Below are 15,755 nucleotides of genomic sequence, written 5' to 3' on the forward strand. Positions count from 1 at the left end.
TGGGGCTGCATAACATTGTGACCACCAGGGTGCCCAGGTGGTCACAATGTTATGGTTGATTGGTGAAAAGTGGCTTTAAAGCTGCCTAATCAATATTTTAATGTAGTCACTCATAGTGACAAACCTGCAAAGAATTACCAAACGACATAGCAATCCCTTTCAGATCCACGGAGTGTTTCAGCATCTTTCAGCTCATTGTTTTGGTTTCACTTTCAGCAGCAGCAGGACGCTGTTTAAAAAACAAACGGTGCGCTACTTGCCCAGCAAAGTTAGCGGCTAGCCTGTAAACGGAGTGGAGCATTTAGAAACTAAAGAAGCTGCTAAGATATTTCCGTCAGGAGTTGGTGGAGAACAAAATAAAACTAAGGAGAGTGAAGACTGGACGTAAATGCGACAAATACTATGTTGTGTGTATGATTTGTTCCTGCTGCCCCCAAGTGGCCCAAAAAATGTCTTGCAAGTGCTAGTACAGATAGTCAACTTTTACGAACAATACAGCCAGCCAGGGTCTCCAAAGGCCTTTATTACATCCATACCATTCTTTATTAGCTTTATAAAACATTTATCTAGAGAAATCAAAATGTAATCTAAATATAGGCAAGATCAAACTGACAGGACAACGAGACGTGGAGGATCGGAGTGATAAAGCCGGAGCTCATAGCTTTTTATTTCTATATTTTATTTCCATGATGTTTCTAACATGATTTTTAACAATTGAAGCTAAACCCATGACTGAATAACATGATGAGTTAGACCTAATTATCAAGAGAAAAGGCCCATGGTGGAGCCCCAGACTTAAAAGACAATAATCTGGAATGTGTTTTTAACTACCTTTACTGTGGTTATTGGTCACAGCAGACAAACCAGTTCATCTGCATGACTAATAGCCTGCATCCCTTCTGTTGTCATTGCATTTTTTTGTTAGGGTGTTTCACGATTAGACTTAGAAATTAAGTCAAACATCAATGAAAGTGATACATGTCCCCAGAAAGACCATGTCAAAACTCCAGAAGATAAGAAGAAGAAGAAGATAAGCAGCATGGAGGCATTTGGCAGCTGTTTCAGCCAAATAATTGTGTGTATGCTTGCTCCATGGTCAGTTCTACCCAGCAACTCCATGACAGTTATTCTCAAGCACTGGAGCATAAAATGACCACAATGACTATGTAGACAGTACGTATGAAGCGGTACTGAGCAGGACACGCAACCCTCGATTTGACTATAAAATGTAAAAGTGTAAATTGTGCCTTACTGACGGTGTGGTTCGAAAAACATTAGAGTAACAGGGCCCTGGTGTAATCATGCAACCAAATTATACAACAAGGTCGCCACACAGCTGAATGGGCTATTTACTGTCAATCAAGCCGGATGGTTTGACTGGACTTAACCTGGACTAAACAGATACAATTTGAATGCACACACTGCACAGCTAGCCAGGACAGTCAGGCCAGCCTTTATTCCAATTTCTTAATAGGGAGAACTACACATAAAATCGAGATTTAAAGGTTGCTATGTAAAGATATAGATGACGTCACACTCCCTCCTCCCCCTGCGTTGCTATTGCAACTTCTCTCTGGTTTGTTTACACAGTCGGCCTGCTCCATGTGCCGCAGAGTAGAGTGACAAACATTTTTCTCATCTACGTCGTCCAGTGTGTCGGAGTTAGTGGCATCTAGCCACATTTTTGACCACACCTGCAGTGGTGATTGTTGGAAAGAGTGTGAAAAGACTTACAAAGTCAGTTTTGGGGAGTTTTTTCATTTTCCCATCCCCCATCCTTTTGGTCTGAGATGCTGGTGCTTTAATGCGACATCCAATGGCAAGTGAACTGTGCATCTATAACCTTTAAAAATATGAGCCTGTTCATGGTTAAATGGCACATTGCGTCCCTTTTACAGTACATCCCTAGTGTCAGCTTAATCTGTGGACAAGTGAAGGCTGAAGGCGCAAAGCCAGCACAGTTCAAGGTGACACTGCCAAAGCACCCATCCTTTCTACAGGCAACCTTGTCCAGAAATACTCACTAACCTTACTTGCATCACATTTTAGTAATTTATCTGATCTTATGTAAAGAGGAAGTCTGTGAGATGGCCAAGAAAAACAGGATTCATCTCCTCGATCATGATAAATAGTGAGGTCCAAGGTAACAGCATTACACAAAAAGACTGAGCCTTAACAATAATGGATGAAAAACATAAGGGTGCTCTGAAGAAGTAACTAAGTAAGTAAAGCATTTGTTGATTATAGTGTTACAATATTAGAACAAAACTATATGGAAGCATGAGAGGAGAGCAAACACACCTGTTGCCCTACAGTACATGTAATAAATAAAAATGTCTATTTAGAAAAGTCTATAATTTTATTTAATATGATTTCTTTAAAGACATACCATTAAAAGACTGCTGATTCTACTGATAAGAAAAGTGTAACAGCCCGTGTATAATACGTGTCTACATGGATTTAAAAAATGTCAACAAGGTGCTGGTACATGAGCCTGAAGGGCGCCCACTGCAAAGGAGAGAGGACACTATAAATGAGCTACAAACTGACGAAATGCTGCAAAAGATATGATACTGAAACATTCAGTAGAGAAATATATAAATTCAGGATTGTGTTGTCACAGAAAAAAATGCTCTAAAGACTGGGGAAATGTGTGCAAAATACCCCTGTTTTATAACTGATGAATGCTCTATTCAGGGATGTTTTCATGATGTTTATCTGCTTTTCATAAGTTCTGCATGAAGAGAGCCTGAGCCATTTGAATGAGGCCACGTGGTGTTAGTTACAAGTTTTCCATTAGAGTCAACCTGATCTGATGAGATTCTGTATACAGTAAGCCTCAGTCGCTGTTATTAAGGGTGCTGGAGCAGGCTGACACATGTACCGATGACTGTATGAAAACACATTTCTTCTTTAATTCCTAAATGAGGTCAACGCCGTTTGGAAAAACCAGGCAGACTGATTTTACAAAATGCCTGCTAGAATTCAAATAACGGAAGATAGCGTTTTAATATGATACTGGGTTAATCCGTTGTTGAACATGAAAGCACTTTTGCAGACTACATTTTAGAGATCTGAGTGATGAACAAGCAATGGTTTTATCCAACCAAAGCAGATAGAATAATAATAAAAGCAACTGTCCAATTTTCAAATGATGACCATATTGTACCGGACACTTAAAGATGATATGACATCAGTTATAAAGACTTCAAATGGCTTTTATAGTTTTTTTCTCAGCTGGTGGAGTTGTGCAACTGCACAGCCTTGTCTGAACAAGACTAGAAGCTATTTCCTGAAACTATTGCACAGCTTAATGTGGGGCAAGACTAAAGCCTCTTGCAGGGAAACACACAAGAAAAAAATGTAATAACTCTGGCATAAATAAATCTACAGTTCCAACGGATTTACAGACTTTGTTGTTGTCAGTTTAGTGGTTACAAGCTTTAGCATGCTGTGACTACATAAACAATGTGCCATGCCTCTGGGTCTATAACATGCTGAAAGTTCTTGGGTAAATCAATCAATCAATCAATTAATCAATCAATAATCTATTAGTGACAGTACCCTACCTCTCCAAAAATGAGTCCAGTAGACAATATCTGGACTCACTGCGAGTAACCTACCTGCCTAAAACAGTGACCCGCTGCTCTTAAACCAATCTCCTTTTAAAAGTCACGCAAATATTATCCTGCCTAAAGAAAAAGAGAAATAATAATACTATTATGTATCAAACGCTCCACTGAGTGTACGGGGGCTGCTCTTTTATTCGGCATGGCCACCAAGCAGCAACCATTGGAAAAGTGACACGAAACTTCACAGTGATAACTTGTCGCTGTGTCCAGCTGTGTGTTGCTGGAGGACTGGTGGGTGATTTAAGACTCGACAGCATTTTCTCGAAACAAGTGTTGTCTGTTTGATACCCACGCCGCACTGACGACCGACTCTCGTTGTCGTGGAAACTTTTTTTAAATCGCGCTGCCTAAAACATGTAAATACGTGGATAACTAGAAAAGTGTTGCCAGGTGTTTGACCGGAGTTGGCCCTGCAGCCTCCTTCCATCCAGATGTAGGCAGCCTAAAAAGAAAGATTCCCACGAAGTTACACATTAAAGAGTCGACACGAGTGCTTCTGTCCGAGAGAGGGCATGTATCCGGACAGGAAGGGGGCTCACCTGACCAGCCCCACCTCAATGACCCCGACAGGTAACTCAACTACCTAACGTTCAGTTCCTCCCCTGGAGAAGGAAAGAAAGAGTGAACTTTTACCTTTTCCCGTTGCTAAGAACCTCCGACGACTGTTTCTCATTCACCTCATGGCTGCTGAACATAGCGGTGAGATAAACCGACAGCGACGGCCCGGAACATCGACCCTACGGTGCGGTGCGGTGCGGTGCGGGGAGACTTCCTCCTCCTCTCTGTTTGAGCATCAGGCATCAAGGCAGACACCATAGAGCCGCTTTCAGAGCAGGACTTTCAAAATAAAATCACTGCCGGCGAGCGCGCGCACCAAAAGACCAAAAAAAGTCTAAAAATATATACAGAGATAATAAATAGGCAAATTGAAAGCAGAACAGCTTCAAAATGCATTTAGACATCTATGAGTATAATGTATAGGCTAAATTAAATATGCTTTTTTATGTCTAGTTGACACTTAATTTATTTATATTTTCCGGTAGGCTGCTCTAACTTGACTGGGGTGCGTTACATCGGTGGTATGTCTCTGAAACTCTCTCCATTGTCCCATAGCTGTTCAACTGATTCACATCATTGTCATTCTCATCAAACCATTCAATGACGCATGTCATGTTTCTCCACTCATTCATTCAGGGTTCTCCTTTAAGTTGTCAAACATCTGTGCAAGCTATGTTTTGAGACATTTTAATCACTTTTAGCAAAAAAAAAAAGGATAAAATAAAAGATAAATATCTGACCTAACTTTAAATTAAGTGGAATAACTAGACTGTTCCACAGAATTGCTTACTGAATCAGTTATTTCAGATGAATCAAGCTGAAGTCAATAAGTGCTATCAATGTCCACCAGAAATGAAAGAAATGCTTATTTTTCTATCTACTATACTTGTCTACAGCAGTCATTTGTGTCTCACATAAACCTAATCCCTTTCTCAAACAGCTGTTTGCTCTCATCCTTAACCTTGGTATTTAATCCGTCCACCCTCCAGCTCAGTGCACTGGGTGAGTGAGGCCTCAGCCTCTGTACTTTTCTCTTCATCGGAACCAGTATGATTCTGTCACTCCTCTCCTTTCTACAAGCATGCACACTTGTAAAACGATTACTGTAATCAGTAACGGCCGTCTACCATTCAAGAGCTGTTTATTTGACTCAATAGGACTAATGTGGTTAAACAACAAAATAATCCTGACATTAAATATTTTACCATTCAAGTTTATGTTTTAATCAGTGACCAAAACTTCAAGTTTATAACTGACACAAGATGGTATAAAATAATAAAGGACTTTTTATCACTGGTGCTTCTTTCTTTTTATCCTTGGCTCACATTAACCTCTACTATCTTCTCACACAGTAGATCAGAAGTTGCATGGCAGTTAATGTCAGCACTTATGTCACCAACCAGAGGTGTTACACGTTGCACCTCACACACCAAACAGCCATCTGTTCTGAATCCTCGCCTTTCTCCTCTTCATTCATATCTTACCTCCTGACGGGTTGTAGTCATTTACTGTTCCAGTTCTCTACCACATAATGCACATGGTTTTAGCCAGGTCTGCTTTATGACTTAGGCAGTTCATCTGTGAACTACATAGTTCCTGTCTGTTTCCAGCAGGCTATTGTAGTCTAATGATCATAAAGATCCAAATTAGTAAATACTGATGTTATCAAGCTTTCACTGTGTTTTAAATAGTCGGTCAACAAAGATTTTGTTTTCTATTTTCCCATCAACCAAGCACCATGACTTCCACCACAGTCACCGCATTTTCTTTTTATGGTTACCTCTGCATCGGACACACACTGTACTGTAATTGTTTATGAACACAATCAATGTTTTCCTTCTTCTCTAAAAAGGTTGCAAAACTTTCTCTCAGCTCTTTGACTGATATGCTTCCCAGCCACATTATCATTCAGCAGAGCCACTGTGGTTAGTCTTGCAGCTTTTGCACTCCTCAGCACAGGTTGTACCCACACGTTCACTCTTCTCAGCATTGATAATTTTACTGTTCCATCACACCCTCGTTCAGTAAATTCCCATTCACATCTCCAACCTATCCCTCCGCACTCTTGAAAACTGAACCTGACACACTTTGCTACTGTATGACAAAAACACTGTTGTGTGCATTTATATGTTTCAGTTAACTACCTTAATCTGTGGTTGCTTAAGACTTACTTAAAACAATGCACTGAACTCACGAAATAATAAATACATTATAATCCTGTAAATATTCATTGAGTATGGATTTCTGTTGAAATTTCATCACTTTAAATTGAATTCCCCCATTGTGGCTTAAAACACACACTTGAGGAAGTTACCTCATGTGCAAATGCACAACCACAGACAAGACAGAGGTACTTTTGTTAGGTGTTAGGTGAGTGTTTCTCTGTGGTAAATGTGACACGAGTTTCCCTCTGCAATTAATAAAGCAGATTTAATCTCATCTCACCTTATTAGTATGGCTAGATTTAGCCCTGTTGGCTATCAGGCAGAATCAGACAGTTTTATCTTTTCCATTAGCATGTTTGTCTTCTGAAGAGCTGAATTTGTTTTGTTTACTAAAATTCATTCAAACATTTCCCAGAGTGCTTGTACCTTTCAGTAATAATGTAACAATATATTTCGGGAGGCAGTTAAATCGAGATACGAATATGTGAAGATGCAAACTGGTGAGATGAAAAATGAATTTTTTTGAAACAGCAGAGGGCGCTATCTACTTATGACTTTTGTTCTTTGTCCTACTTCACTTGTGCCAGTAGCTGCATCAAGGCGCAAAGACATCACTTCACATTATCAAAAAAAAAAAAAAAGAATGCATTGTTTGCACAGTTTATACCCTACCTCAGAAACAGCAAATGATTCTTGTAGAAATAAAGAAATCTTTTTTGGTCACAATTGCTCTTCAATCTCATCTAGTTGAAAAAAATCACTAGAAAATCATATTGTGAACCCAGTATTGTGAACTGTGTGGATTGGGAGTTGAGTGTATCTTACATCCCTACCTTTCAGTATATTGTTGGAGACCTGGTTTCAAGATTAATCTAACAGACGCTTGATGAGAAAGGGAAGGAGAATGCTTGGCAACTGTGGCGATCATCCACAAAACTATTTGTACTACTTTTGGAAAGTCTGGCGGAGGTGTCTTATTTCACCTAGGTGGATACAACAGACAGATTAACAATATATAGTTACACCAAAAAGTGATATATATTAAAGATGGTATATACAAAACAAAACGACACATTTCGGTAGTACATACAGAACAAGTGTCCATGGCTTTCAGTTTCAAATCTGAATGAAATATTGTCTTATTCTGTGCAAAATATAAAAACACACACAAACAACATAAAAACAGCATACTGCTATGGCTGATATAAATAAGTGTCTTTATAAAGAGCAGTAACAGGGGTGATGCGGGGGAAGTATTGCTTTCATGTTTGACTCATTCAATGTTTCGAACCCTGAGAATATCGGAAATGAATTGGGTGACACCCAGAGGGAGACATTTTCTCTTCTCCTGTGAACTGCACTGCATCCCACTGAATAAGAGAGGGATAGATTGTACTGCAATTGGACCCACATTATCAGTCTGTGATGCTTAAAAGATTTATATTTTAAAAAGGACGGCCTGTTGTGTTTTACCACTGAAGATTTTCTGAAAGTTAATGAAATGATTCTGACAGATCTGGATTTTTTTCAGACTAATTTTGCAAAACCCTTCTGAAAAATCTGAGAAAACAACAAACAAACAAACAGAAATAGCTTAATAAAAAATAACACATCAATAAAATCCACATTTCATTTTCATAACAGTGTCCTTCCTGTGTTTGCCCTGGTGTCGTGTCGTCACGTGACTAAAGGGTTTATGTCACCCAGCTGTCCATTCGCATTCGCTTGACTGACGGACTCTCTGTCCGACTCGCAGGGAGCGAGTGGAAGTCCTGGCGCTGCTGCTCCTCCCGGTCACTGCCACCCTCGTGGGAGCTGCAGGAGGAGCTGATGCTGTCTGCAGGAGACCTCCCCATCTCTGCTCTGTTGGATGAAGAGGTGGAGGAGTGATGATGAGGAGGGGGATGAGCCTGAGTCATGTAGCCTGATTGGCTGAGGTGGTCGCGGGGCGGGGAGATAGGCTCGGCTTTGATGTTGATATTGTGATTGGTGCTGATGGAGAGACTGGACGTCCCCGACCTACAGACAGAGGGACAGAGGAGGAGGAGGTTTTGAGGCCGAGACTGTGGAGTGAAGGTGCCACCTAGTGGTGAAACTAACAAGTCTGTAGACAGAAAGGACAACTGCGAAGGAGCTGCTAAACTGTTTTCTATTGTTCTGAGTACAATGACAGCAAATATCTATGTAGTACTGTACTTAAGTAGTAATTTGAGATACTTAACTTGAGCATTTTCATTTTATGCTACTTTATGCTTACACTATAATTAAGGATCAAATATACTACTACTAGTACTTTTTTCCCACATTGTTTATTTGACAACTCATGTTGAGAGTAAAATTAAGATTTTACATATAAAACATAAAATGACCAAAAAGCAATATATGATGTATTTGAATAGATTTAACAAACCAAGAGTGCAAAAATGAGTTAAAATTAGTTCCACTTGACAAGAAATTGTTACTTACACATTAATGCATTACCAAATATCATCTAATAATATAATTTGTAATATTAAAACACTCACAGGAGGCATTGTTTTGCATTTAGTGCATTTACTTTAGACATTCAGAATTCAGGACTTGAAAGTGGCGCTATGTAGCTTGTGAAAGGAGAGATAATGCCTCTTCTTACCAATGAAAAGGTGAGCACATAATTAAAATGCACCCTTGCTCAATACAATAGTAGTCACACCCTCTCCTATGTCAGGCTTAAGTCTTAAGACATTAGCCTCGTGCTTCAATACCAATTCACATCAAAAAGTATACTCTTAAATGACCAATGTGTAGGATTGAGTATTATCTAGCAATGAACTTGCAGATTGCAACCAACTCGCCTCACCCTCCCGTTCCAAGCATGTAATCAAAAACACAGTGGTCGCAAAACTCGTGAAAAATACAAAAGGCACCATCTAGAGCCAGAGTTTGGTATGTCCCCTTCTGGGCCCATTCTAAGTTAACAAAAACACAACAATTCTTATATTCAGTGATTATACACTAATGAAAACACACCTATGAATATTATATTCAATTGCTACCAATAGATCCTCCTAAATGATACACACTGGACCTTTGACAGATTGTGAAAAACTGCCTCTGGCTTTTGATGCTGCATTACCTGTTCTGTACACTGTGTATGACAGGGGATTTTTCAAACAGCGTGAATGGATATGTCAACTACCAACTTTGTTAACAAACTGTGAAACAGTAAATCCTGCTATCAGTCATGAAGAGAGAAAGGTTAACTGTCAGGTACTTACCCCAGTGAGCCCAGCTGGTGTTGCTGCCATGCCGCCATGGAGCCCAAAGAGGGGCCTGCAGGGGAGCTGAAACCTGACAGCTCTGCACTGTTCAGGGAGTAATCTGACAAAGAGAGAGACAACATGTAACATCCTTGCACACAAAAAGCATTAGACTCAAGTCTGTATTGTTGTTCCTTGATACAATTTTAGTATCAGAGTAAAAGGCTAAAGTGAAACTTTGCTCACATTCCCACAATGAGTAGCTTAACCACCTGAAACAGTTTCACTTTCGCCAATGTTCGTTGGAGAGTTTTCGTGTCACTTGATGCACATAGGCTCTTCTACCACTTCTACCATTTAATGACACAAAAATTAAATGAAGACAAATGGCAACATTTCAGTGTCTTTTTAGCTGTGTTGTGGCCTCATTGGGTTTTCAGGGGCTCCACTAACAACAATAATACTGTACAAATACTAATAATAATCAGGTACCATTGTTGTAGGCCGAGCTGATGCCGGAGTAGACCAGACTCTGGTGAGACAGACTGGGTGTGGTGATGGAGACCACTGGGGTGGACAGAGGCTGGCTGGACTGACTGCTGCTCAGCCTCTGGTTACTCTGAAAATAAATAAAAACAGATACAAAGTCACTAAGTTTATTTATCTTCTCTCTTGCTGCTCTTGTTGCTTTTCTGTGCTTAGCTTGCAAATATACCGAACAGTAGATTACATGCAGCTGAGCATTGCTTGTGATAACCCATTTCAACCACATGATGTCAGTATAAATTCATTTTCTGAAGGTGTCTTTCTTCAGTGAGTGAAAAATAAGGGGAAAAAAATTAAATACAGAATGACTTTTTGGTATGTCCACTTTGTATTAACATGCCACATCTACTTACTAATTTTCTAAGTTCCCCAGAACGCTCTCTGTAAATCCATTTTTAAGATAAAGACCTTATAGTCATTACTTAATATTTGAAAACAGACGCCCTAGTTTGTAAAACAGCTCTTGGAATGAAAATATTTCTTATCCTCTAAATTACTTGGTTCAATTTTGAGCTATTTTGCCACATCTCAACTGGTAGCAGTCTTGTTAAGGAATCATAATCAGGCCCACAGCTACAACATCAGTGCTAATTTAATTGATTGAGTGTTTTTGTATTAATCAACAAACCACTAAATACTAGCGGGCAATTCATTATTAATCAGACACTGACTCAAATTAGGCTAGAAAACCAAGTTGGTTTGGCATACTTTATGCCTGGCTGGTAAAGCTGCTTGTAATCAAAACTGGTGGCTCTTAAACTTGACACATTTCTAACGGTAATTAGACGTTTTGTGTTGTTCCTCTCTGGGTGTTGGCATTCCAGCCTGATAATGTCAGCAATGACATCACCCTGAGTGAGGTAATTCACTACTGAACACACACACACACACACACACACACGGTAGGTTAACCAACTGATATATGCCTGCAACTAACATGTCATCAAAGCTCAGCCAGTGTAAGGGAGCATTGCATTATGTTTCCTTCCTCTTTCCCTGTGTGATCTGTGTTATCCCTGTCACTATGCATGACAAATGGTGTAACTATAGACTTCCAGTTGGAGCTAACATGGTAGCGATGATGGTTATCGAATGCAGCCTGGGAAAAAAGGCAGACCCGCTCAGTTCTTTATGGATACTGCTTTAAAGACATTCAATGAGCACATTTTAAAGGGTTGTTCATGCCTGTTTGTGCAAGTCACACACAGTGCACAACGCACACTGTGCACTCTAACATGCATACACATACACAGAGGAGGAAGTGAAAGGCAGTTTCAGAATGATCAAACAGAGGAGTTGCTGTCTGACCACAACTCAACATCTTTTATTGCAGTCAACAAATACTACATGTCGTCACCTGAGCAGCTACCATCCTCTTCTGTTTAAACACTGGCATGTTTCAACTGCACGTCAGTGTAAACCCATAAAAGCTGATATTTAACACTCTAAGACCACTGAAAAAGACAATGCTAACTGACATATTCATCCAGTGATCAACTCAGGAAGAACTAAATGATGAGAAATTATGATGATTAACAAATCAAATTTTGACTAATTTCTGCAGAGGCAGTGTTGCCTGCCACATGTGGGATCATTTATATTTTGGCCACCTGAAATTTAGTCATACAGTATTTTATTAATTGTAATGACTGCCCCGAGATAAGTCTAATCAGTCTAAAGTGCTTTCAATTTGTGATCCATTTCTAACTCATTGTCTGTAAATGATCAAAATAATCGTACGTTTTCTTAACGTTTTACACTGTAACTCCTGTATCTCCTGAAAGGTGGGACTTTCACATTTATGTTTATAAAAAGGAGAAGTAAGAAATGCTATGCTTTTTCTGATGGATCCCACAGCCAGCGGAATAATGGAGCCGCCTGGTCAACATAAAAAAGAAAAACAAGTCTCACTTTCCATTGTTTGCTAATCGTTACATCATGTTTGAGCATATTGTGGGAGGGAAGGGCAGCAGTACAGGAGTAAAGAGCAAATCAATAACTTCAATAACCCACGGACTCAAGAAGCTCTGAAGACTCCTACTGCACTCTACAGAGCAGGGACTACGGAGTCTGTTAGATTTCATGAATCTAATCACCATAAGTTTTTGTACTCTGCATTTTCTGAGGCCTTACTTGTTCCACAATTTGAGATGCGAGTATAATGTAACAGTGTATTATTTAAAAATTTGAGTTCTAGTGTTATTATTTCTGAATCTGACTCAAGTTTTCACAGAGAATCTGCACTTCCTTTTTAACAAAGTGGATGAGTTGTAGCCTGAATATTTGTAGGCCTGTTGTCTTCCAAAACTAATTTTGTGGTAAATTAAAAAACTTTAACTTTAAACCCATCCTTTTACCTTATAAGGTCCTTAAGGATAGAGTAATTCAATCTGGCAACAAGGGAGGGTGGGGGCGGGGGTGTGTGGGGGTGTGCGGGGGTGTGCGGGTGTCTTTCGGTATGAACAAGCAGTGGTGTCACCCTGTGTGTGAAGGTAAAGTGCACACACTTTACTGATTCTTGTGGTCTTTCTGCAAATGCTGGTGCAAGATACAGAGGGATACAGATAAAACATAACACACATGACATCCTACCAGTGGAGGAGTTTAGTCCTAGTCTAGACTTCTTTGACAGCTAGAGCTTTGATGTTTTGATGAGCAGGTCCCTGAATTATCTTGGTCTTGTCTTATAACCCACAGACATATGACATATATATTGTTTGTTAGTGGTGGTAAGTACTATAAAGGGCAGCAACACACCAATAAAATAAGACTGTAAGCTGATGTTTAGAATGCAGCCAAAATAAGGCACAGTATGAAATAAATAATGTAAGCAAAACCGTTGGTTCACAATGAAAAAACACAGGTGACTCCACTGAAAGACACTACGGATCATTAATGGCACCACATACTCATTCCTTGAAGTAAATTATTTTTTAAATAATCTGTCAGCTTGTTTTCACACACACACACACACACACACACACACACACACACACACACACACACACACACACACACACACACACACACACACACACACACACACACACACACACACACACACACACACACACACACACACACTTACCAGTGTTTGCATCATTCCTTTGGACTGAGGGATGACCACCCGGAGGTCTGTCTTGCGGCTGGTAGGGACCAGGCTGTTCCCAGGAGGTGGAAGAGGAGGAGATTTGGGTGGTATAATCTTCCCCAAGCTGCTTCCACCAGGTGAGCCCACAAAACCGTTCACTAAAAAACAGAAAAGCAAACACATGGTGCCTGGTTAGCTCAGTCGGTAGAGCTGGCAACCCATGTACCGAGTTGCTGCCTGGGTTCGAATCCGACCTTCAGCCCTTTGCTGCGTGTCATCCCCACTCTCTGCCCCCCTTTCCTGTCTATCTTCGCCCATCACTTTCAATAAAAGGCCAAAATAAAAAAATATATTTTAGAAATGCAGACACACATGGACATTTAAGAAGTGATGGTGAGGCATTCCCAACTTTCCCTTAAGTGTTGACTTTATGGAGAATATGAGCTTTTCTACACAGACCAGCAGCCCTGTATGTGTAATTCAAATAAACATTTTGCCAGGGACATTTTCAGAGCCCCTCATAGTTGTCTCTTTTAGTGAAAAGCACAATGCACCTGGATGTAAAAATATTTTAAGATTTAGAAAAACAGAGGGGAGGTTATGAGGTTAGAATGGAGAAAGTACGGATATATATTATACAGGAGATAATAATGAATAATTGATATTTTCTTGCTCATGACATTGCATAATGGCGGTGTTCATAGGAGACATGCTGTTCTGAGAGGGAGACCACAAAGATGACAGGAAGGATAGTCTGCAAGGAGGACAGTTTGTAGCGAGGACCCAACAGCAAAGACAAGTACAGCTGAACATAAACCAGTAAAGAATTACTTGTAATAACAGATGACTTGACTATCATTTAAGCTAAAACCATTCAAATGGTCCAATGTAAAGTGGTCACTCACAGAACTTCCTATAGTAGCTATATTCAAATGGTCCAATGTAAAGTGGTCACTCACAGAACTTCCTATAGTAGCTATATTCAAGTCTTTGGTTGAAACATGATACATTTACTGGACTGACCGTCTAAAACAGTGGTTTCTGACTTGGGGATTGTGGCCTCCACAAGGGGTCACATAATAAATGTGAGGGGTCATGGGACAGGAAGCAGAAAACATATAAGAACATAAAATTGTGTTGTCCCTCTCATTTTTCCCTTTTTCCTCGTGAATTATTTGATAATCTTAGAGAATAATCACTCTTTTTTGGACTTGTCACAAACAGAAGATATATGCAACTAGGCGGTGACGAGGGATGAGAAGCCATTCCTTTGGTTTTAAAAAAAGGTTGGGTAGCACTGCTCTAGATGTTTGAGATGCTAAACAACAAACAACTATTGTTGTTTTGGTCACACGCCTTCACTTGTTTTTGCCTTTAATGGACAGGACAGCTCAAGATAGACAGGGAAACATTTAATCTGCTGTTTTGTAAGATCAGGTAGGTCTGCATCACTGCAAGTAATAAAAAATGTAGCGCTGTCAAACGATAATTGCATTAATGTCATAGTTAACTTGCAATTAATCGCAATTAATCGCACATTTTTATCTATTCTAAATGTTGCTTGATTTCTTTTTGTCCCATTATTTTTTCTCATTTTAATGCTCTTATCAACATGGAAAAGTGGATCGGCTTGCTTTGTGCAAATGTTGTTTTTATTGAAAAATCATCCATTGTCGCCTGGCTTTGACGAGGGGGCGGAGAATTCGCATCAGCTGTGTGTTTGGCCATCAAGTGGTATTTCAGACTGGACATGCTGCCTTGATAGCTCAGTTCACAACGACAAAACACACAGATCACTTTGGTCTTCTCAATGGAACCATTTGGCAACTTTTTAAAAGTAAACTTTCCATTCAGAATATTATTGGCATCCATTTCGGCGTCTCGCACTCGCCGTCCACTCAAAATGTAACATCTACTACTCTTAAACAAGTGTGTGCGGCTTTAATCTCGCAATAAAAAAATTTACGCCATTAAAATGGGTTTGCGTTAACGCCATTCATAACGCGTTTTATCTGACAGCACTAAAAAAACGAGAAACATGCTGAACACAAGAGTTACAGAACTTTTTCAAGAACTTATTTCAGAAACCTTAAACATAATAATGAGCAAAGCATGACTCTTTCCTCCTTGCATTTGTTTGGAAGGAGATATATACAGTAGGTGTGGCTGACTGTGAATTCCACTTTATTGTACTAAAGTTCACAATATATTATGTCACAAAAGTGTCTGTTGTGTGAGACATTTTCTCTGTCACTCTGAGCAGGTGGAGATTGGTGAACACTGGTGTAATATACAAAGTATGTGTTGAATAAAAGGAAGTGCAACCTGGACTCTGTGCTACTAATTCAACACTGTACACATGGGTTGCACTCTATGACATATGACATGAACATTGTAGTTATTGTATCTTTTTTATGTAATTCCACCTATTTCTACATTTCCTCAAACGTCACTTTAAGCACTGCAACTGCATTAGTTTTACACATTTTCTATAAAAAAGATTGTTATTAACATTTTATTAGCC

The 15,755-nt window shown here is 39.6% G+C and overlaps 2 protein-coding genes across 6 annotated transcripts in view; both read right to left on the reverse strand.

Annotated features, from left to right (window-relative positions):
- LOC127351534 (multiple C2 and transmembrane domain-containing protein 2) overlaps window positions 1-4,430 on the reverse strand; it is a 37,920-nt gene extending 33,490 nt beyond the window's left edge. For all 3 annotated transcript variants that reach the window (XM_051379149.1, XM_051379148.1, XM_051379147.1), the window contains exon 1: window positions 4,266-4,430. The gene's annotated coding sequence lies outside the window, so the exon portion shown is untranslated. The remainder of the gene's footprint in view (window positions 1-4,265) is intronic.
- A 2,939-nt stretch (window positions 4,431-7,369) lies between these two features.
- The window catches only part of LOC127351944 (myocyte-specific enhancer factor 2A), a 45,314-nt gene continuing 36,928 nt past the window's right edge, over window positions 7,370-15,755 (reverse strand). For all 3 annotated transcript variants that reach the window (XM_051379961.1, XM_051379962.1, XM_051379963.1), the window contains 4 exons: window positions 13,229-13,389; window positions 10,087-10,213; window positions 9,613-9,715; window positions 7,370-8,374 (listed from right to left, as the gene is read on the reverse strand). In XM_051379961.1, the coding sequence (XP_051235921.1) occupies window positions 8,050-8,374; window positions 9,613-9,715; window positions 10,087-10,213; window positions 13,229-13,389 (716 nt within the window). In that variant the 3' untranslated portion in view covers window positions 7,370-8,049. The remainder of the gene's footprint in view (window positions 8,375-9,612; window positions 9,716-10,086; window positions 10,214-13,228; window positions 13,390-15,755) is intronic.

This window comes from Dicentrarchus labrax, unplaced genomic scaffold (assembly GCF_905237075.1).
Source record: "Dicentrarchus labrax unplaced genomic scaffold, dlabrax2021, whole genome shotgun sequence".
In the NCBI taxonomy this organism is placed as follows: Eukaryota; Metazoa; Chordata; class Actinopteri; family Moronidae; genus Dicentrarchus; species Dicentrarchus labrax.